This window comes from Wolffia australiana, chromosome 3 (genome assembly GCF_029677425.1).
Source record: "Wolffia australiana isolate 7733 chromosome 3, ASM2967742v1".
Lineage (NCBI taxonomy): Eukaryota > Viridiplantae > Streptophyta > Magnoliopsida > Alismatales > Araceae > Wolffia > Wolffia australiana.
In genome coordinates, this window is record NC_135837.1 from 23,737,805 (window position 1) to 23,762,053 (window position 24,249).

Below are 24,249 nucleotides of genomic sequence, written 5' to 3' on the forward strand. Positions count from 1 at the left end.
TATTTTCCTATATTTAATCATGTCCATCTATTTCTCATAACGAGTATAAGTATAAGTACGTGGTCGTTTCTTACTAGTGTAAGTTATTTAACATCCTATTGATTGATGAACTGATGACGTGGCCCTTGTTCCTCTTCAACTCCCTCTCACTCTGTCTCTATTTAGCTCTTCCGCTTGCTCTCTCTCTTCCCTTCCTCTCTCTCTCTGTATCTATATATCTCTACTGCTTGATTGCTCTTTCTCTCTCTCTACTCCTAGATTTGCCTCGAGTTCTCTCTTTCTCTCTCGCTCTCTATTTCAAGCTTTGCTCTCTCTCTCTCTCTCTCTCTCTCTCTCTCTCTCTTTCTCTCTGTGTCTAGTTCCCCCATTTGCTCTCCCTCACTCTCGCTGTATTGAGCTCTTCCACTTGGTCTTTCTCTCTCTATCTTGCTCTCCCCTCGCTCTCTCTCTTTATCTATCTTGCTCTCCCGCTTGCACTCTCTCTCTCTCTCTATCTATCTATCTATCTATCTTCCTATCTATCTATGTATCTATCTTGCTCTCCCGCTTGCTCACTCTCCTCTGTCTCTCTCTCTCTCACTTAAGCTCTCTTTAGCGCTCCCACTTGCCCGCTGTATCTCTTTATCTCTTCCGCTTGCTCATTCTCTCTTCCCATCTGTCCCCCGTGCGTGCCTTATTAATATCTTGCTCGCTCTGTGTCTCCATCTCTTCCTAACGCTTGCTCAGTCTCAGTCAATATATCATTTCCACTCGCTAAATTTCTGTCCATACACCTCTTAACCACTCTCATTTTTTGTCTCTCCCTCCAAATGGGTGTCTCTCTGTCTCACCCTTTATCTATAATCCCCCTTGCTTGCTCTCTCCCCATGTTTATCTTCTAATGTTTATTACTTCTGACATGATTTCTAGGGGAAATATATTTGAAAAGTATGACTTGACCACGGAACTAAATGTATTTTTATTTGTCACAAGGCAGAAAAATTAGCATGGACAAAATCCAGAGTTAATATGATTAATTTCACATTCAAATATGTTTTTTGACTAAGATTTGACTCAAAATTAGTGATAAAATGGTTTTAAATTAACAGCTACATTGGATTCCACTCGAAAAATAACGAATATTTATCAGGTTTTTTTTCATTTTTAGATCACAAATTTATGTGAAGGAAATAAATATGTCTTCATCTCTACTTTATAGGGGATACAAAATTACATTCTTAATCGATGTAGATCTTACCACAAGATTGGAGCAAGACATCCACTCATCTAAAAAGAAAATAAAAATGGATATTTTTTACAAATGATTTTATTGGACTGCGTTGTTATAATTAGATAGCCTGATTTGGGAAATTACTGATCATGCCTAGCCCTCATGTTTTCATCTTATTCTGCAGGATAGCACTCATGCCTTATGAGGTAAGACATGGGCTCTAACCTGCTTCACGAGTTTCTGGCTCACTCTCCCAATCAATTTTCTAGCTCAAGCCTACGCTGTGCAGCCTGATAAGCTGACTTGATGGCAAAATCTCAAAATCCAATCAAAACCACAATTCCTAAAAAATACTAAGAATAATCTTATAGAAAATATATTCTGAAGAAAAATCACTTTTTGATAAAAGTAATGTAAAAAAGCACGGAAAAAACAAGAATCCATACAAATTTGTAATGATATAAGGGGACTTCCAAAATAAATGTTTGACATATTTTGTGAAAACTATTTTCTAACTAATGATATTTACCTTATATAACATCTGAAATTGTAGTTTATGCACGACTAGTGTATATATAATAAAGGATAATGTGCATTACAATAATGACAAGTTCAATGCAATACACCTTATGAATGGATGTTATGATCACCCCTTGATTTAACCATCGCTCGTCCATTAAAAATGACATTAAATAAAAACACAGATGAGGCCAAAGGTGTTTCATGTATTGTGGGGTCTGATATGAATTTTCTACCTCAAGTGATTGGGGGGGGGTAAGTTCTATGCCATTATAAGGTACTAGAGTGATGGGGGACCATTGCACTGACCAAGCCACAGAACGCCATCAGACCTCATCACGCAGCTAGAGCCAACGTCCACGACCCTCGCTCAAGTACTCGACGCTGTCAATGACTTTGGGCTATGCATTTATTTCTTGTATTTCTAATTTTGGAACAATTGGGCCGCCGTGTTTTGGGCTCCTCCATTGTAATTGTCTTTCACGTTGTTTGATGTACATTTTAGGGGAAACCACGTCACGAGAGGATTTTCCCCTATTTCGGCCCCACAAGGGCATCCTCCCTCCCCAATAAAAGGGATGGTATGCCCAAATGAAGCCTTGGAGTTTAATTGAAAAAAGTGAAAGTTCATTTCGATTGGGCTCCCGCCTCCTCCATTTAGGAGATTATCTTTCCAGTTTTATAGCCTAGAATAGATTGTGGGATCGCCTACCATGACGCCCTGCCCACGTCAAGAATTCCGTAGCTGTTCTTGAAGGTCTGCGTCAAGAAGGTCAGTTTCTTGTTTTGGATCTAATTCAAGAAGTGCCAAGAACCCGCGTCTTGGACTATTGTTGAGATCACCATCGTCGCTGCCGCTGTTGCCACCGCCGCTGCCGCCACCGCCATCACCGCCGTTGTTGCTGCCGCCGCTACCACAACCATTTCCGCCTCGTTTCACCAAGAAACCTTTTATCGGGTGGAAAACTTTCCAATAACGCCGCTCCTGGACCTTTCTTGGAGCTTCTTGGAGTTTTCTTCGAGCTTCTTGGAGTAGATTCAAGAAAGGCCTTCTCTTGAAGCTTTCTTGGAGCTTCTTGGGGTTTGCTTGGAACTTCTTGGAACATATTCAAGAAAAGGCCCTCTCTTGGAGTTCTCTTGAAGATTCATGGAGCAGATTCAAGAAAAGGCCATCCCTTAAAGCTTTCTTGAATCTTCTTGGAGTTTGTTTGAGCTTCTTGGAGCATATTCAAGAAAAGACATTTTATTGGATCTTTCTTGGAGCTTGTTGAAACAGATTCAAGAAAACGCCCTTTATTGGAGTTTCTTTAAGTTTATTGGAGCTTTCTTGGGAACTCTTGGAGGAGATTCAAGAAAATGCCCTCTCCAACAACGAACGGCCTGCAAGAGGCACGCTGGTCTCCTGCTCGCCATCATCTTGCCTATGTTTTGGGAAATCGTCTTTTTGACTCTTCGCCAAGAACACATTGGATAAGCGATCCCACTAGGTTCTACCATTTCCCCCCCTTTATAAATTGTGGTATTATTACTTCTTTCAGTGTCGTCTTCGCTACTTGCTCCGCTGCCCTGATTTTATGAAAGATTTAGTAGGATTAGCCACCTTGTGTCGAGAGGTAGGGTTTTATTTTGATAACTGTTAGGTCACCTATCAATATAGGTCATGGACACCTTTGGGCACGTCATGCCCCTCACTACGTAGACGTCTAGTTGATCCTAACGGGTCATTGGGAGTCTGGCTGAACCAGTCAATTCTCAATTTTTTAGTTGATTGACCACCTAATTAGTAGATCGTCATAATATTTCTCATTAATTTTTCTCAAAAGACTGCATCATTTGTAAACATTTCCTTCCTTGATCGTTAATCTGTGTTGTAACACGAGCCGTCCGATCCCAGCACTCATCGTGTTACATCATAGAGAGTTCACAAACTCAAGCATTTCCTATAAACATATACATTTATCTATGTTATAACTCTAAACATCCATATCATTGCTTTGGACACCAAAGTGGTATATCTGTCAACTCAAACAGGGATCAATATCTGATTAACTAGTGATGGGGGACCATCCAGGAGACGCCACGACAGGACGACGTCAGCCTTCCCGAGCTGCTCGCCACCCGGGATTTAAGTACCCTGCGTAAGCATCCCATCTTTACTTGTTTTTGCTTTGTGTTTATGTTCTTGGATTTCATGGACTGGGCCGGTGTTGGGCCTCGTCCTTGTCTTTTCCTTTTATTTTTATTTTTTTATTTTCAATTTTAAGGAGAGGCCGAACCACGTCTCGTGACGGTTAATCCCCCCCCCCCCACGTTCACTTGGCACCTATCCTCACTATATAAGGGGATAGCATGCCCAAGTGGAAAGTTGAGTCATTTGTTGAAGGAAAATCCAACTTGTGTCTCCACCTATCGTAGAGAGTAGAGCGTAGAGAGGTTTGGCTAACCTCGCCCACGTCGAGATCACTCCGTGGATAGAGCCCGCGCCGTCACGTTGAGATCACTCCGTGACGACGTCTCCAATCGTTTCGTCGAGATCACTCCGGAACGAGTAAAGATTCAAGAAGCCGACGCCGCCTGGAGCTGAAGGGTCCTTCGTCGAGATCACTCCGAAGGTGCCAGAGGTTCGGGAATCGTTACCGACACCCTCCTTCTACGGGATACCCAGAATCCCGCCAAGGGAGCCTCCAAGAACGTTCAAGAGACCCATCTTATTGAAGGTTTCTTGGGTGGTTACAGCTCAAGAAACCCATTCTTGGGCTCAAGATTGCCTCCGCCTCCGTCAGCTCCGCTCCGCCAACACTCCGCCGCCATCGTCTCCGCCTCCAGTCGCTCACCCGCAGCGTGCACCTCCGCCCGCACGCCGTCCAGCCCGCTCACCCGCCGCGTCCACCACCCCGTCGCCAGCTGCACGCCCGCGCGTGATCGTGCGCCATCTCGTCGGTGCGCCGCTCGCCAAATCGTGCCTGCACGCCCGCCCGCGCCCGCGTGCCGCGTGGTCGCCTATGCCCGTGCGCCCGTCCGCGCCCGCGCGGCGCGCCCGTCCGCCCCAGCACGCCACGCGCCTGCCCGCGCGCCATCCCTCGCTCGCGCGCCGCTGCCAGCCGTGCCCGCGCACCCGCCCTCACCGCCGCGCGTTCGCCAGCCCGCACCCACGCATCCACCCGCGCCCGCGTGCCGCGTGGCTGCTCGCGCCCGCGCACCCACTTGCGCCCGCGCACTGTGCACCCGCCTGCGCACCGCGAGCCCGCCTGCGCGCCCGCCTGCACCCCGCGCTCGCCCGTGCCCGCGCGCCACCGCTACGCGCGGCCCTCGCGTCTACCTACGAGCCCACGCGAGGTCTCAGCTCTGCTTGCCCTGCCCTCGCCATCCGCCAGCTCCTTGTCCGCTCATCCAGACCCACTGCCCGCCGCCGGTCCATTCCTCGACATTGATTTGGATGCGCCTTCGCAGTGGACTATCGCCAGAACTAGGTACCTATTCGTCTCCCCTCCATCTATTCCCAGTATTATTACCTGTTACAGTCTCGTCTCCCGCTATCTCGTCCGCTGCCGACTTTTCACTCTCTTGTTGATAGGATAGCCACCTCGTTGAGTGAAAGGTCTTTTTCTTGTGGTAGAAGGTTAGACGTTGACTCTGGACGCTGTACATCCTTGGGTCGTAAAACGCCCCTCATTCCTTAGACGTCTAGTTGGTCCTAAGGGTCATTGGGAGTCTAATTTGGGATCAATATCTCCTATTGATTGACGTTGACTTTCCTCTCTTTCGAGGACGACTTCTAGCACTCATTCCTGGTTTTTTTAATTAACATACATTTCATTGAAATTACTCACCTTTTCTCCGTCTCCTGTGACGTAATACGAGCCGATCGATCCCAGCCGACACCGTATTACATCATATTGGTATCAGAGCCAGTCGTGTTAGCTCTCGCTTAACACGGTTTGTAGCATATCACTTGAAAACCTTATTGAATTGTGCACGGCATATTTTGAAATTCATTTGCATTATACTCGTCATTTCATTGCATACATCACGTGCATACCCTTAGACATTTTTTTTAGTGGTGGATGGTTGACCATAGTATGGTTTGTATGCGAGCCTAGTGTCGGGATACCGACTTTGTTGAACACGACGACGATCATGACCATGATCTCGTCATAGGGGATCCTCTACTTGAAGATCCGTTAGGCAAACGGCTACACTCAGATCGTTTGGAGAACGATGAGGTAGTTTTACCTCCTCCGCCGCCTAGGGAACCCGCCTCACGGGTTCCGAGACCTCTAGACGAAACGGCGCCATCGGCACACCGAGCTTCCGAAGACCAGAGATCCGTCACCGCGGTACCTACACGTAGGGCCTTTGTGAATGAACCTCATGATGACCCCTCGGCCAGCGAGGTTCCCCAAAGCCCCGGCAAGGCTCTGATGCGGGATCCTCCCGCTCTGATATATCAACCATGGGACCCTGAGGCGCCACCTCCTCTCTACCACCAACGGGAAGACTGGGAGTACGACTACGGCGAACGATGGAGAACTCCTCCTCTGGAGGAGCAACCAGCACCGCGCTATCATGACGATCGTTCCTATCCTCCGGATAGGAACTACTACCCCCCCGAGAACCGGAGTTCTCGACGTTATGACCGTCACGAGCATCCCTATGATGGGGCCCCCAACCCTAACCGAATACCGGTACGGAATGCCCCACACTACTCGTCCCAACCTGGTAGCCCTCGGCAATCACCCGTTGTCCGTCGACCGGAGGCTGCCACGTATGGCGGCAGCTCGGCCTATCCACCCTATTACGGGACGGCACCAGATCTTGCACTGGACCCCTATGAGGAGGCCCCGGAACCGCCCTGAGCGGCGCCGAGGTGCCCCGCCGACTACGACCATGCTCCTTGTCGGGATTATCCACCCGATGATATGTCCCGACCGAGGAGACCCACTGCATACCCTCCACACCCGGAGTATGCCCATCCAGCACTTCAACCGTCGTCGCGGAGACGACCACAGCATGATGGATACCCAGAGGAGCGACCATACTACCCTCCGGCGCCTCGCCGAGACGCTTACTACGCGGATCCACCGGATCATGCTTATCCGCGGGATGCGCCCCGTCGCCCTCCTGCTCGTCGCCATGAGGACGATCATGACCGACAGAGAGAGGCGCATCGTGCCATGATCCAAAAGATTGTTAGAATAGAAGTGCCTATCTTCGAAGGGTCACGGAACCCGAAAGATTACACAGACTGGGAGTCGGACTTGGAAAGTTATTTCTAATGGTACGACATGGATGACGACTCATGCGTGGCGTACGCCGAGGCTCTCCTAGGAGGTCAAGCGAAGATTTTCTGGAAGAACGAGAAGGAAGCCGCCTGTCGACGAGGAGACCCTTCCTTCACATGGGACGAGATGTCACGAAAGTTGAAGGATAAATATATCCCGAAACTCTACATGACTCATCTCATGTTGAAATGGATGGATCTCAAACAAGGCGCAAGGTCTCCGAGTACATTGAAGACTTTGAGGAGTATAGGATGCGATGCAAGTTTGTGGACAGTCCACAAATTCAAATCGCATTTTTTGTCCATGGACTTCGCCCTGACCTAGGAGCTCGGGTCTTAGAGCAGAACCCACCGACGGTTGACCTCGCCTACAGTCTCGTTGAGAGCAATGAGCTTAGTCATGATGATGTCGTGGCTTCCACTCCCACCGCGCCCCAAGCAAGTTAGACCGTGACAGCGACCTCCTCGACCATGAGATCTTCCACATCTTGGAACCGAGGCAGCACAACGGTCCCTCGCCCGACTGCCCCTACGACGACACCAGCTCCGACGCCGGCCCCTCCCACACCCTCGACAATATCGACCACTAGGGCCGCGAATGCCCCACGAGAGCCCATCCAATGTTTTAAGTGCAAGGGCTTTGGGCATCGATGGACAGATTGTCCCACTCTTATGGTGATGGATATACATGGACAACCGGTGGAGGAACAGCCCGATGATGACCTCAAAGTGGATGAGTACCCGGCCGAGTGCCCCGACGGTGAGGACTTGGATGACCCACTCGGGTACATCCAAATCACTCCGATCACACCATCCTCGACGTATCTTGTCGCTACTATGGATACCACTGGAGTTAGGAGCACCAATGAGACCGTCCGAACACCTCCTGCACATACTAGTGCCACATCAGCTTCCCAACCCATCGACGTCGCTCAGCGCACGTCCATCTTCTATACGTACGTCAAGATTGGTGGGCGCACGTACAAGCTGATGGTCGATAGCAGTAGCTGCATCAACGGTATCTCCGAGGATACAGCTTCACGACTTGGGCTCCCCTTGCTTCCTCACCCAACTCCGTACAATGTGTCGTGGATCGATGCATCAACAATCCCAATGAAGATGCAATGCTACGTGCCTTTGAAAATGAGCACGTACAACGAGAAGGTGTTATGCGACGTATTACCAATGAAGATTGGTAGTATTATACTCGGTCGACCATGGTTGTACGATCATGACGTACAGTTGTCCGGAAGAGCAAACACGTGCTCTTTCATCTACGGCGGACGACGACTGATATGGTACCCATCGGTGCGACTACCCTCGCTACCCACGCAGTCGTCGACAGTGCCACCACGCACTACACCTTCCGCCATTATCACTAATGGCTGCATCTTCCGGCGTGAATTGGAACATGACAAGGAATTCACTCCCATATGCTATGCTGTGACTTTATCTGACGGAGCTTCTGAGTCAGAGCACGAGAACCTACTGCCGGAGATCACCCAACTCCATGAGGAATATGCGGACGTATTCCCCGCCAATCTACCGAGTGAGCTCCCTCCGTTATGCCATATTCAGCACGCCATCGACTTGGTCCCGGGAGCAACCCTCCCTAACCTTCCCCACTACCGGATGGACCCGGTTAAGTACGAGGAGTTGTACACTCAAGTGAAGGACTTGTTAGCCAAAGGCTTAATTCGAGAAAGCCTTAGCCCATGTGCCATACCGCCTTTACTCGCTCCCAAGAAAGATGGCACTTGGAGGATGTGTTGCGATTCACGAGACATCAACAAGATCACGGTGAAATACCGTTTTCCAATTCCTCGAGTCCAGGACTTATTCGACGAAATGGCACGCGCGTCTATCTTCTCCAAGATAGACTTACGGAGTGGCTACCATCAGGTACGAATCAGGCCAGGAGACAAATGGAAAACGGCCTTCAAGATAAAAGATGGCCTCTTTGAGTGGAACGTGATGCCATTTGGACTGTCGAATGCACCAAGTACTTTTCAACGATTAATGAATGAGGTACTTAGACCTTACATCGGCAGGTTTGTCATCGTATACTTCGACGACATTCTAGTGTACAGCAAGACAAGGGAGGAACACGCCCAACACCTGTGACACGTGTGCACCTCTCTGCACCAGGAAAAGCTGTATGCGCATCCAAAGAAGTGCACCTTCTTCACCCCCGAGGTCTCCTTCCTCGGATTCATACTATCTGCGCACGGAGTAGCCGTCGACCCGGCCAAGATCGACGCCATCACTTCTTGGCCCAAGCTCAAGAGTATCCACGACGTCCGCAGCTTTATAGGACTCGCAACCTTCTATCGGAGGTTTATCCCAGGGTTTAGCAGAGTTACGGCTCCCATCATCGACATACTAAAAGGAGACAGGTTCGAGTGGACCCCCTCCGCCGACCAGGCCTTCGAGCTTCTTAAGAAGCTCATGATCGAGGCTCCGGTAATCAAGCTACCGGATTTCAACAAGGTATTCGAGGTTGCGTGCGATGCCTCTGGAGTCGGGATCGGAGGAGTCCTTAGCCAAGAGGGGCACCCCATCGAGTACTTCAGCAAAAAACTGAATGATACTCGACGGCGGTACGACAACTACGATCGTGAATTCTACGCGCTCGTACAATCCCTGCGCCGTTGGCACCATTACCTACTCCCCAAGGAGTTCGTACTGTATTCGGATCACGGTGCCCTCCGTCACCGTCACGACCAGAAGAAGGTTAGCGACCGCCATGCTCGGTGGATTGCCTATCTTCAGGACTACACCTTCGTTATCCGACACAAGAAAGGGAAGGATAACGTCGTCGTCGACGCCTTGAGCCGACGACCTCTAGTCCTTAACCTGATGAAAACCCAAGTCCTTGGGTTTGAGAGGATTCGTGACGAGTATGCCGAATGCCCAGACTTTTCCAAAGTCTATTCCTCCTTCACGGACACGACCATCACAAGGTCGAAGTATTACTTCATCGACGATGGCTACCTCTTCCACGGCAAAAGACTATGCATACCTCGGACCTCGATCCAAGACTTCCTCATCTATGAGACACATGCTGGTGGACTTAGTGGCCACTTTGGAGTCAACAAGATAATCCATGCGCTGGAGCACAACTTTTACTGGCCGTCCTTGAAGAGGGACGTTGGGAGATTCATCTCACGATGCCTCACGTGTTCGCGCGCAAAACTCATGAAACAAAACACGGGGCTGTACACTTCCCTTCCGATACCGGCGCGGCCATGGGAGGACATAAGCCTTGATTTTGTTTTGGGATTACCCAAAACCGCGCGCCACCACGACTCGATCATGGTCGTGGTAGACCGATTTTCCAAGATGGCGCACTTTATTCCGTGCTCGAAGACGGCCGTCGCCTCCCGAATAGCTCGACTCTTCGTCGACCACGTCGTCAAGTTACATGGAGTACCCAAGACAATCGTCTCGGATCGAGGAGTAAAATTTACCAGTTATTTCTGGAAGACGTTGTGGGTCCTCATGGGCACACAACTCAAATTTTCTTCAGCTTACCATCCCCAGACGGATGGCCAGACTGAGGTTGTTAATTGCAGCCTCGGCAATCTACTGAGATCTATTGTTGGCGATAACGTAGCCACATGGGATCAAGTACTCCCTCGAGCAGAGTTCGCCTTCAACTACTCGGTGAATCGCACCACTGGGAAGGCCCTGTTCGAGATCATCTATGGTCAACTTCCACGTAGACCCATTGACCTCATTGATGTAGCATGGCCGTCGGATCGGTCGACTCGTGTCACACCACAATGAATGCTTACATTTTACTAAATGCTAGCGAAACATGTAAATGCAATTTGTGAGAAAATCAACGACAAGTAAGAGGCAACGCGAAGAACAAGAACTATGGCTAGCTAAGTTGACGAAGTTCGAAAGGGTCACAATCGACTCCCGACGTCCCTTTGGACCAAGTACGAACGCATGAGACGAGAGATAGATGCGACTATCCGCGAGCGTCCGACGTTCCGCGAAGAGATAAGAGCACTACCACTGAATGAAAATATCCTTTTACTCTCACTATGATATTAGACTGAGGTTGTAAAGGGTTCTATCTCTTGAGGCTCAAAGCAACACAAGACAATATCGCAAGAAAGTAATGATCTACTAACAATGGGGAATTGTAAGTCTATGAACCTGGCAAGTTGACTGAGAAGAACTTGACAGCCGTTGACGAGTGGGTAACCCGACGTCGATCCACGATGTAGGAGCGAGGGCGCAGGCACGACTGTGGGCGATGGCGGGCAAGAGCAAGCGTGCAGCAGCTTGGCGTTCACGGCCCCGACGGTCGGGCAAGGCAGTGCGCGCGTGGGCGAGGCTCTAGCGCGCGCGGACACGGCGGACAGTAGTGGCGGCGCACACGTGGGGCGTTCGCGAGCGAGGGCGCGGCGGCCAGCAGAGGGCAGTGCGAGCGCGGGGCATCCGCGAGTGCGGCGCGGTGTCCCGGCAGAGGGTGGCGTTCGCGAGCGCAAGCGTGGCAGTCAGGCAGAGAAAGGCACGCGCGGGTTGAAGCTTGCACGCGCGGTCTCAGCTAGGCGGCGAGCAGGCCGGCGGCGCTCTGGTGGCGAACAATGATGATCTTTCGTCGAAGGATTTCCCAAGAGAAAAATTCTCCGACGATCAAGATTCCGCCCGGAGCAGGTTCTTGAGGTTCTTGAGCTTTAACTGCTCGTCCAAGAATTCCTTGCGGAGAGAAGAAACCAACGACTTGAAGATGATCGTGAAGACCCATGATGATGCAACGAGGGAGGACCTGACTTCCCACGATCTCGGTAGAATCGAATTAAAGAAAACTATTCTCAAAGAAACTAGAGAAGACGGAAAGAAAACAATGAACAACACTCTTTGATTTCTCAATGTAAGCCTAAGCATCCTCTTGGGCATGCCGTCCTTATATAGGGGTACGGGCATGCCCAATCGGCATAACTTGAGAAAACCGTCTCAACACGAGCGGTTTCCTCCATTTGACGAGAAAAGAAAGAAAAGAAAAATAAACGAGTTGGACAAGGCCAAAACACGAACGGCCCGATCCATAATCCATCGATGAAATTACAACACAGAAACAAGAAAAGAAAGAAGAAAATACGCGTGTAGCCTTGTACTCTATTTAGAGTACTTGAACGTGGTGTCGCGGGCGTCGGCTCGAACGGCTCGACGTGGTTGCTGGTGGCAGACTGTTGTGCTCTCGCGATGGTCCCCCATCACTCATGCCATTAGACACGCAACATAGGATCTCAGATATTGCATTAGAATTTGCCGAACAAATTAGAGACATGCATGATATCATACATACACGCATTGCATCCATGAATGAGCAATATAAGGCGTCTGCTGATAAGGGTCGTAGGTCAATGTCATTTTCTGAAGGAGAATTAGTCCTGGTTAGATTGAGGCCTAAGAGATTCTCTCCAGGGGTCGCTACGACGACACGTGGATCTCCGAGGACGACCTTCGACGACTCCGACCAGATATGATCCAGCCACTCGAGGACATAATGGCTCAAGACATTTATAAATATATATTTGGAATGCTCAAGAAACCCCTCTACCTTTGGTTGGAACATCTCGTACCAAATGTAAAGGGAAGACAAAATTATTTAAATATTTCATGGAGGTTGGGTCGGGCATATAGGGGTGCCTTCTATGTTGCGACCAAAAAGTTGACCCATTACAGAATAAGTTGAAGAGGCGAGGAGATGGATTGACAAACATATTCTGGAGGCATTTGCAGTTGAAGGGCATTCCTATTGATCAACACTCAAATTTTTAGGCGTATGGGTAGGGCCGTGGAGTGATGAAGATGCTAGACAAGACAAATGAGATTATAACACAATTTGTTTGTCTTACGGACTCCCCCTGGGGCATTGTGGACAATATGGGGTTCAAGATCATGTGGAAGTACGCCGCTGAGACGACTGTTGACCTGCAAAGATCGAAGGCAATAAAGGCTGCAACACAAAAACTACACAAGGTCATGAAAGAGAGGCTCGTAGAGTTTTTATCAAATGTCCCTAAGGTTTCGTTGATAATGGATGCATGGACTACTGAAATTTTGCATGGCCTTTTGGGCATCATAGTTCATTGGGTGAACAACAGATGGGAACTATGTGAACGTGTGCTTGCAATATGCGAGCTTGTGGAGAAATACTATGGTGAGAATATGAGCACAATTGTGCTCCAAGCGTTGGATGACTTTGGTTTGAGAACAAAGCTCGACGACAACCCATCAAACTTAATTCTGTAATATATTACTTTATTACATAACTCACCATTCATTTTAATATAAGTTGGCACTTCACCACATACAATGCCTCAAGTAACGAGCGGATGATCACTACTGGTGAAGGAGCTTAGGCCGCTGAAATGACAATTTGTTAGTAGACCGACATGTCCCATGTGCTGAACATGATTGTCCAATCTGCCTTGAAGTCATTGCGTGTACTAGTGAATATACCTCCCCCCTAGGATTGCGGATAACTGCATAGTTGGCAAAGGAGATGATACTGCTTATGATGTTGACATAGATAATTTGGATGCCATGCGCGAGGCCGAGGTGAGTCATGGAGACATGGTCATTCATGGTCCTGTCCTTATCTTGGCGGATGCAGTCGCTCATCTAAGACCCTTAGTCACAAGCATCCGAGCATCGACTCAATGACACCAATAGTACATGAAGACATGCAAAGACCTTGGGCAAAAGAATCATAATCAAATCCCATTATGTTGCCCAACACGATGGAACAATACGTATGACATATTACGTGTTGCATTGGGGAAGCGAGATGTCATCGATTACATGGGATTACAGATATTGTCCGTAATAGAGAAGGACTTGAGAGTCTCTCGTGAAGAGACTCTCAAGTCCTTCGCGACATCCTAGGGCCATTTTACATGACAACAAACTATGTCAGTAGCTCGAAGACAGTGAGAGCCATGGAAGTGCTTCACATTTTGAATGAGACATATTGATACTATCCTACAAAAAATAGTGTCTACAATCTTTACTATGGGAAGAAAGCTTACTGCTGGACAAATCACATCGCCCGACAAGCGTGTGAGAGTATGAAGATTAAGATATTGAAGTATGAGTCAATTATATCAAAGAATCATGCGACCACAACAACAAGAATTCTCGACCCTTTCAGCAAGGGGTCATCACTCGATCCTAGTGTCAGTCATGATGCTTTGGTGTTCGTCCGACGACTAATGCCCCTTCATGGGGACCAAGATCTAGCATCTAATGACCATGAGGATGATGATTGGCTCATTGAACTTATTGATGGGGTGCCGTCCCTTAGAGAGAAGGAAGGACGGGTAGCCACTCCAACAGAGGAATTGGAAACTTATCTCCAATCAACAGAAAGGAAAGACATAGAGACATCACTAGGATGGTGGACATGCATAGGCGCACGAACATACCCTCGAATATCTACCCTTCTTTAAGAGTTTCTTTCTGTATGCGCGACTAGTGCCCTACAAAGTGTTTATTCTCCGCACGACGTGCATTCATCACCTTCAAAAGGGCACATTTTACTGTTGTAAGCATTGAGCTCCTTGTCATTGTTAAGTGTTGTTTATGTGCCAAGAATGCAAAACTTTGTGATGGCGATAATGTCAAGAGCTTTTCTGACAATGACAACTAGTACGAGATAATAATTTTGATCTTGAATACCACAATGCTTCACGTGAAATAATTTTATTTTATATTTACCCATCTAGTTCATTCCTTCGCAGAATTATCAAGGCTTTCAGTTAGAAGGGATGATGCACAATCTTCTTGGAGGCGCCCAAGTAGAAGCGCAAGACGCGTGGACTGTATCCTCTTTGGTTTTTAATTTCCCTTTAATTTAATTTTTTCATATTTTAATTTTCTTATCCTCCCTATATATCTAGGGAAAAAATTATACCTAATATGACCGATCATAATTCCTCCCAATTATGTAAATAAAATAATACACCTTAATGAATTTTTCAATATTTAAGAGTACTCAATGTATTAAAGATGTTGCACACTATTAATCATATTATTCTAGGGAGAAAAAAATTTCTCTTTAATTAGCTTTCTCCATATTTTGGAATTTTTATACAACATAGGCTCTCATATAATATTACCTATGTATATAGGGAAAAAATTATACCTAATATGATGGATAATAATATCTTCCAATTATGTAATTAAAATAATACACCTTAATGAACTTCTCATTATTTAAGAGTGCTAAAGTACTAAATTTATAAGGAGAAAAAAAATTAAGTTTTTTTGCCCTTTTAAAATGTTTTTACAAATTTGTCACCGACATCATCCGTGACGTCCGTCCTGCCACGCCACCATCACGGGTATTTTGTCACCGTCGCCATCACATGTCAACAATTTTGTCTCCGTCAATGTCACATCATTTGTCACGATGCCGTCACCATGACATGTGATGTGACGAATGACGTCTGTTGTTGTCTAAATTAATTAGACGACGACAATGTCAGTAAAGAAATTCCTCAAAGAATCACCGAAACGAATTCAAATAATATCAGTAAAGAAATAAATACTTGTTTTTATGAACTTTATATGATATTTTGTTAGTGAAGAAAGAAATATTAGAAAGAAATACTTTTCAGTAAAGAACTGCTCGCCCAGAGATAAAAGTTGAAAGACATTGGAACCCAAGAAGGTATAAACTTTATATGATATTTTGGAAAATATTTAATTGTACTGAGAAATAATTTGGGAATTCGAGAGAGGAATTCCTCAAAGAATCACCGAAACGAATTCAAATAATACCAGCAAAGAAAGAAATGCCTGTTTTTATGAAAATTTATGCTGTTTGAAATTACGTTATATTGATATTCAATTATAAACATGTCAGGATAGATTGAGATAGAATTTGATAATCAGTAAGATTGAGATATAAATTGAAAAACATGTCGGGATAGAATCCTGCCTAGTCAAATAGTCAGGGTTATATATATATATATATATATATATATATATATATATATATATATATATATATATATAGATCATACTAGTATTTGCCTATTTTCTATATAATTTTGAGAGGAGCATGGGGTTATCTTTCAATTTCAGTGCCACTTACTCCACAACAGAATGGAGTGGTTTAAAGAATAGGACACTGCTCGCCCAGAGATAAAAGTTGAAAGAGATTGGAGCCCAAGAAGGTATAAACTTTATATGATATTTTGGACAATATTTAATTGTACTGAGAAATAATTTGGGAATTTGAGAGAGGAATTCCTCAAAGAATCACCGAAACAAATTCAAATAATATCAGTAAAGAAAGAAATACTTGTTTTTATGATAAATTATGCTGTTTGAAATTACGTTATTTTGATATTCAATTATAAACATGTCGGGATAGATTGAGATAGAATTTGATAATCAGTAAGATTGAGATATAAATTGAAAAACATGTCGGGATAGAATCCTGCCTAGTCAAATAATCAGGGTTATATATATATATATATATAGATCATACTAGTATTTGCCTATTTTCTATATAATTTTGAGAGGAGCATGGGGTTATCTTTCAATTTCAGTGCCACTTACTCCACAACAAAATGGAGTGGTTTAAAGTATAGGACACTGCTCGCCCAGAGATAAAAGTTGAAAGAGATTGGAGCCCAAGAAGGTATAAACTTTATATGATATTTTGGACAATATTTAATTGTACTGAGAAATAATTTGGGAATTTGAGAGAGGAATTCCTCAAAGAATCACCGAAACGAATTCAAATAATATCAGTAAAGAAAGAAATACTTGTTTTTATGAAAATTTATGGTGTTTGAAATTACGTTTTATTGATATTCATTTATAAACATGTCGGGATAGATTGAGATAGAATTTGATAATCAGTGAGATTGAGATATAAATTGAAAAACAGAGGTAAAAAAATTGAGACATTTGCTTATCAGGTCACGAGAGACGCAGAACCAACAATAATTAAAAGGATTTTAGTAGAGCAAATTATTGCTACAGTGAAATAAAAATAAAGCAGTCAGGGGGGAACTGATGATTCGCTCGCGGCCTTCAGCACAACGAGAGCAGTTCATTATTGCCCGATCACTCTCGAATCTCGATGGATACTTTATTCTGGCCCGTGATTGAACTCTGGAGTTCTTTTCCGCTTTCAAATCTTAAGCGGTGATTTGGTCTGCGTGTCCACAATTCGCGTCGAGGACGCCTTTCTGCGTAAAGACAGCGAGGGAGGGGAAGGGATGACTGGAGTTTTTGCGGGCAGTTTTGGGGAACATGAGTTGACGCAGTTCCGGACGACAATGTTAGCAATAGAGCGGGCGTGCAACGATATTCAGGTCTAATATTTGTTTCCTCGTGTTCCCCTGCTTGTTTAGTCTTCGATCTTCTTTTATATGACTTGGAGGTTTTCGGCCGTTTTGGATATCTGCACTGTGCTTGTTAACGTAATATCTTCGTGCCCTGCGCCTTCCTAACCATAAGATGTCCAAAGGAATGTTTTTTCCGAGAGCCAATTGTATTGGGAAGTATAGTCTAATTTCTTATTAAGTCAGGGAGTGAAATGAATGGAGAGGGCGTCGTAGGAAGGAGGTAGCTCCCAGTGGGTGCTTGGCTATCTGCAGAATCTATAAAAGCACATATCCATAGAGAATTTTCCCCGTCTGATTTTTATCCTTTGCCACGATATGTAGTTGATGCCCGTCATCTCCCTCTCACCCTCCCTCTTTCATTTCCTCGTGAGAACTTGCCCGATTATGTGAACCCATCCTTGAGGTGAAAAATGTAGTTATTTGACTCTCAGTGTGATCAGTTATTGCTTAAGGGACTACGATCTGTGTTATTCTTGTGTTCAGAGTGGAGCAACCTGTGTAAGTTTTATGGGTCAAAATTGTCTGCTGGCCGCAGTTTGCTTTTTCCTCAACATCTAGTTGCGTCTCACGTCCTAATTGGCGGACACTAAATTGTTGTCCTTTAGTCATTATAAGAGTGCCTCATTTCTATGTCTCATTTAGTCAACATTAGATCATGCGGATTGCGTTTGTTGGAATGTTTGAGAATGATTGGGCGTTCAGATGTAGTATCTTTTCGTTTTCTTCTGTCCATAAATGAGTAGGGTTGGCGGTGTTTCTTACACCAAAAAAGAAAGGTACTCCGACCACGGAGTGCAGGTTTTATTATTTACATCATAACTATTGTATAGAATACTCCTGGGTTTTCTTGTCAAATCATTCAGCTGTGTTATTTGATGCACACTATTGATTCAGCTTTATTTTGATATTAAGTTATATTGCTTTTGATATTCTCTTTAGCATTGGTTCTCATGGATTTTGTGTATAATCATTCTACTGTATTATTCAAATGCTTTATTTATTTGGCTTCAATTTGACTTAAATTCAATTGCCTCTGAGATTCTCTTTAACTTGGATTTCCAGCTTCGAACGAACATTTACCAACGTCAATTGGCATTTCCTTTCATTAAAAAAAATAAACTTACATTTTCTTTTCACTGTTTCAAGCAGATGAACTTGAATTCAGCGGCTGCTGAAGCTTCTATCCAAGCATTTAATCAATCAAAAAGTCCCTATCAGTGCTGTAGATTCATCCTGGGTATGTAAGCGTATGTAGATATTCCTGTAAAGACTGAGTCACGTTTATCTGCTTGTTTACTTTGATCTGACATCACTTTGGTATATAAGCACTTATTTTTAAGCTGTGAATTATGATTTTCAATCCATATGCAGTCATCACATTTTTTATCCGTCTTTATTTTATTTTCCCCTTTTTCTGTAGTACTGTTTGTACCCTTATGAGATTCAATTTGTTCGGATCCAATCTACAAGGTGTATTTTGAACCCCCCTTATTATACAATTAATATCCGTCTCTTTAAAAAAAAAACTAGTTTCCTAGCTAGCCTTTGTCGATATCGGTCTGGATGTACCAAATATCGCTTTCTATATTAGGGATATCTGATATTGGACACTAATATCGGATGTACCAGATATCGTTACTGTGCTTATCTGTACCATATCGGCATCTGTCCCAATATTGACTTCCAGTACCTGCATTTGTGATACCAACAGTTATCTTGAACTGAATTTCTCAAGAATTTCCTTGAATAACAATTGCCTAGATAAGTGTGAAATCCAAATTGTCAATAAGGATGAGAAGAGAAACAATTACAGACTTTGAAAGAAGATGGAGAAGATTGAATGGTGGAAGAAGATAATGAAGATCGGGATGTATCTCCTTCTCTCCCCTTTCTGGTCGCGGAGTGCCTCCCCCTCCAGCCTCAGCTCACGATGCAGATTCAACTGAATAACTACTTTCTTGTCCCTTGGCTGGTTTATTTATAGTCAGTTCGCACGTGCGGCCTGACTCAGCGTTGTCTATTGGTGGCACGTCTCTGGTACGTTCTTGAAAAGAACGTATCAGTTTGTTCAGGCAAAACCTATTTCATTAAAATATGTATTGCCCTATGGTTTTACGGAATTCCTTGTGCCTCACTTGTAGGATTTGTCGTTTCTTATTGTTATATCCTCTCTGTAATAAGTATTGCTCAAATATACTGTTATAAACCGACCTGTCTGGCTGTCAATTACTCGTTGAATTCTCTTGTTTTAAAAAATACAAGTGTTATCGAATGCATGACAGAATCTGATAAAGATAAATAGTTCATCATCGTTGTTTTGTTTTTTACGATTTTCTGTTTGGGTTCTTTGCAAGTCCATGTGGGATCATCTCACTCTTCAGATAATACATTATATGTTCTTATGAAAAGAATTTTCTGTTATTTTAGTTTTATATCATTTGGCTATGGAATTGTTACAATAGATTTCATATGAAAGGCCAGTTTTTTGGCATTTTTTTTACTGTTTCTTGATCACTCCCTGATAGTATGGCAGACTCATGAGGGCCAGAGCCGGTCCACATATTTCAAGATGGACATATCATGGCTGCGGGAGAAGGGTTTCAACAAAGAGGTGGTGTCGTGGTGGTCTTCACAGCCTGAACAGGGTGCGGCAACGGTGAGACTGGCCAGCTATCTTGCAGGGATATGATGGCATTTAATTAGGGTCATGAAGCAAATTGGGGAGGAGAGGAATCACTGACAGAATGATGCTTTATCAAGTAAACAGTTGGATGACCAGGAAGATGGATGAAGCTTATCGGAAAAAGAGAAGAGGGAAGGAAGGGAGTGCAGGGAGGTGGTACAAAGAAAAGAAAATGGAGCTGGATTGGAGGCAGAAACAACAACAATTATGGCTGGATAAGGGTGATGCAAATGGACAATTTTTTCATCTAGTTGCAAATAGGAGGAGGAGGTTGAACCAGTTGCTGAAGTTGCAGGTGGGATTATGTGGGTTCACAGGTAGTGGGGGGAGCTTTGGCAAACCATTTCAGGGCCTTCTTGGGGGGCGCAAGCCAATGGAGTGCCAGAGGGGTAGACTGAGTAATGCAAGAGCTGCAGGTTGATTTGGTTAGGCCTTTCTCAGCGGAAGGGGTGAGATAGGCAATCAATAGGTTAAATGGAGAAGGGTCCCTGGGTTTAGATGGATTTCTAGTATTATTCTTCAGTGTTTTCTAGTATTTTGGACACTTTGGAAGTGTTTTGGAGGCACAACTATGGCCTAGATCAAAACAGTATATTACACATATTCTGTCTACTAAAATGCTAAGGGGCCATTATGGTTGGTAACTTTTGGTCCATCTCGCTATCTAACTCAATATATCTAATCATTGCAAAAGTCTTGGCAAACAGGTTAGGAGGGGTGTTGGAGATGTAATCAGACCTTTTCTGTTTGCATTCATTCCTGGTAGGCAGCTGGTGGACAACACAGTAGTGTTAGGTGAAACCCTAGAGGCATGGAAGGGAAGGGGACCGGGGGCTTCATGTGGAAAGCTGATTTCGTGAATGCATATAATTATCTTGAATGTCACTCTTTGTGGTCCTATATGAGGAAGAGAGGCTTTCCTACCGACTGTGTGTCATGGGCGTGGCGATGTGTTTTGTCCCATTCATTTGCTGGAGTGGGGTCGGATCCGTTCACAACAGGGGGGTATGGAAGGGATGTCCGCTGACACTATTATTGTTTGTTTGACAAGTGGACGCCCCCTGGCTACTTGTACCGTTTCAACATGTTGACTTGACTTGTTGAGAGGTTTCCAGACGGCGAGTTACCCAACAGGCATCCTGCTGCTCCAGTATGCTGACTAGACCACATTCTTTATGGAAGGCTCCATGAAGGAAGCTAGGAACCTTTCCACGTCATTCGAATTCTGCAAAATTTTCCATTCTACAGATCAATCAAGCCAAATACACAGTTTTGAGATTTGGGCTAATACCGGAGGAGTCATAATGCGCTAGAGCCTTGTGAAACCCATCAGGTCATTACCTCTGCACTATCTAGGCCTGCTATTGATGGGGGAATGACTCTCGACCACAGATTGAATCCAGTAATTGAGAAGGTGGAGAGGAGATTGGAGGGGTGGCAGAAGAGAGTGCTGTTGAGGGGGAGGCAGCTTCTTGCTGCTTAATGATACCAATCTTCTACCTCTTGTTCTTGAAGCGACCTCTGGGTTTAGAAGGCTAGATGATGAGGTTACTTTGGAAATGATTCAGGTCATACAATGACAACGGGATGTCTTTGGTTTCGTGAAACGTGTATGCAGACCCCTGAGTCGATGGACGCTGGGGGTTCTCCATATATATCTACAAATCTAATGCTGCTGATAAAATGGGTGGGCTGAATTGTGAAGTTGGAGGATTTGGTTCGGAATGTTTTGAAGGCCAGTTATGGCTTGGATTGAATTGGGAGAGGCAATTGATTCCAGTCCGAGGGGATTCTACTTTATGACGTGGCATGAGACAGAACTTCCCTCGAACCTGAGAAGTTTTGGTGCCAAACTCGGGGATGGATCCTTATTTCAATATTGGTTGGACAAATGATTGGCTTGACTACAGAGGGAGTCCTGAATCCTGGTTCCCCCGCGCACGGAATCCACACGCCACAGTTAGGGAGTGTTGTTATTACACGTGGAATTCCATTTTGGAGGGTGTCTTGTCAGATTAGAGGGTGGAAGAGCTGTTGAGCATGCAACAATCGCCATTACATCTCAGACTTTGAGTGAGATGCAAGATGGGATGCACCTCAGACTTTGAGAGAGCATTCATCTCTTCGTTCTGGGATGCCCACATGAAGATCAGAGAGAGATTGACAGAGTAATAGAAGCAAACACCAAATAAGTGCTTCTAAGGAAGCAGAAAGTTACTGTAAAGGTGCAGATTTTTGGATGATTGCGATTTTGGCAGTGACTGGTGGTACAAGCCCTCTGAATAAAAATGTTTCAGACACCTCGGCAGAATACTCTATGTGCACAAGGGACAAGGAAGACTGTTATTTGATAAAGAACCCTCAGAATGAGACAGAGATGGGATTTTCTTCGATTCAAATAGGGTGCTTTCAAGACTAAATCCATTCCCTCGTTCACGGTGCTGATAGAGAGAGGGAAGGGGAGGGGTAAGGAAAGAGGGAAGGGATGCGATGAGGACGAGGGAGATCTTGAAGTGGAGACAGATGCCACCTATATGGTGCACCATCGAGCCCAGCCCCTGGCACTGAGAGAGAAGAAGATGTAGGCCATTAGGTTTCGTGAGGAAACGAGAAGGAGAGGGGAAAGAGGGAGAGACAAGGAAGGAGAGTTTACAACTCTCTTGTTTTTTTTTTTTTTGAAAAAGAAAAGGGTCACCAAATCGGTGCCCCTGCTGCCATTAGTAAATGACCCGAGAAACATACAAACGACACCGGGCTTATAGCCCTCGGTGCCAGAAGGCTGCCAACCCCCTCGAGTCATGTTGGATTGCCATGACTGAGGGAGTGCGGCCTCGAAAGATTACATCATTTCGGTGAAGCCAGATAGCCCACGGGATAGCAAAAAGCTTTTGCCATTCAGCTTCACACCGATAAACGCCGCTTCAAAGCGACTCCCAGAAGGTCACCTCGAACCGTGGATCCAGTCGTGCGCCCTCCACCTCTGTCCATACTTCTCGGGCCATAGGACATTCGAAGAAGAGGTGAGAGCAGTCCTCAAGGCTTCCTCCGGATAAATACGCCGTCGAGCTGTTCGGGTCATCAGGCGGCGCCGGAGAAGGAACCACCCAAATATTTTCACCGTGAGGGGGATTCTCCGCCTCCAAAGGAGCCTGCAGCTTGCCAGCAGATCAGAGGGTTCTGTGCCTGAGCTTCGCCTCAGCAACTGATAGGCCGACTTGACCGAGAACTGTGTGTCCCGCCAAACCCAAGCATCCAGTGAGCTTTCCGACGGGTGCACTGAGTCGAGGAGGCTCAGAAGGTTTACCAATTCAGATATCCGCTGGTCCGATAGTCCGCCTTCAAACACCGGGAGCCAAGCCCCATCCCAGCACGCCTTCACCGTTGCATTAAGATCCCTGGACAGCGCTGATAGCCGGGGGAAGGAAGACTGTAGCGGCCCCAGGCCAGACCAATCGTCCAGCCAGAATCAGAAGGCGGAACCATCTCCCAACCGGGGTCTGAAAAAATCCTAGGCCAGCCGAAAGACGGGACAAAGTCCTTTCCAGAAGTCGGACGCTCCATGTCTAGATATCACTCTTTGGCCCCAATCCAAGGATACCCCATATCCGTCACATAAGACATTAGTTGCTAGGTCTGTGGGTGGCTGCATCATCCTCTGCACCCACTTAAACATCATCGCAAGGTTGGCCTCTTGGAAGGCACAAAACCCGAGGCCACCTTCCCGGAAAGGTCGGCATATCGTATCCCAAGATACCAAAGCCACGCCGCGGGCGTCTCCATGGTTCGCCCCACGCCAGAAAAACCGCCTCAAGAGGGTGTCGAGTCTGGCCTGAATCCCCGTCGGCATCCGGAATATAGACATGTAGTAGGTGGGTATGGCCGCAAGCACCGACTTGATAAGGATCAGGCGTCCCCCCCGTGTCAACGTGCGAGCCTTCCAACCCTCCAATCGTCGTTCAATCTTATCAATTACAGGCTGCCAATCTCGGCTAGAGACCCGTCCGCTTGTTAAGGGCAAGCCTAGATATCGGATGGGGAGAGTCTCAATTGGGGTGGAGAGGATCTGGGAGCATCTGTCCACTTCGTCCGCCGTCATGCCGATGCCGATGACTGAGGATTTGGCTCGATTGAGTTTAAGGCCAGAGAGCTCTGAAAAGATATCCAT

General features: G+C 45.8%; 1 protein-coding gene across 5 annotated transcripts in view; it reads left to right on the forward strand.

The window, feature by feature from the left end:
- The first annotated feature begins 17,055 nt into the window (after positions 1–17,055).
- LOC144701389 (exportin-4 protein) overlaps positions 17,056–24,249 on the forward strand; it is a 58,898-nt gene continuing 51,704 nt past the window's right edge. For 2 of the 5 annotated variants that reach the window (XR_013581001.1, XR_013581002.1), the window contains exons 1-2: positions 17,057–17,368; positions 18,551–18,638. Coding sequence is in view for 1 of the 5 variants with exons in the window: in XM_078573204.1 (XP_078429330.1) it covers positions 17,273–17,368; positions 18,551–18,638 (184 nt within the window). In the remaining 4 variants the exon portion in view is untranslated. Of the gene's footprint in view, positions 17,369–18,550; positions 18,639–20,038; positions 20,058–24,249 lie in introns of those variants that run through there. The other 3 variants (XR_013581003.1, XM_078573204.1, XM_078573205.1) reach the window with 3 other exon arrangements.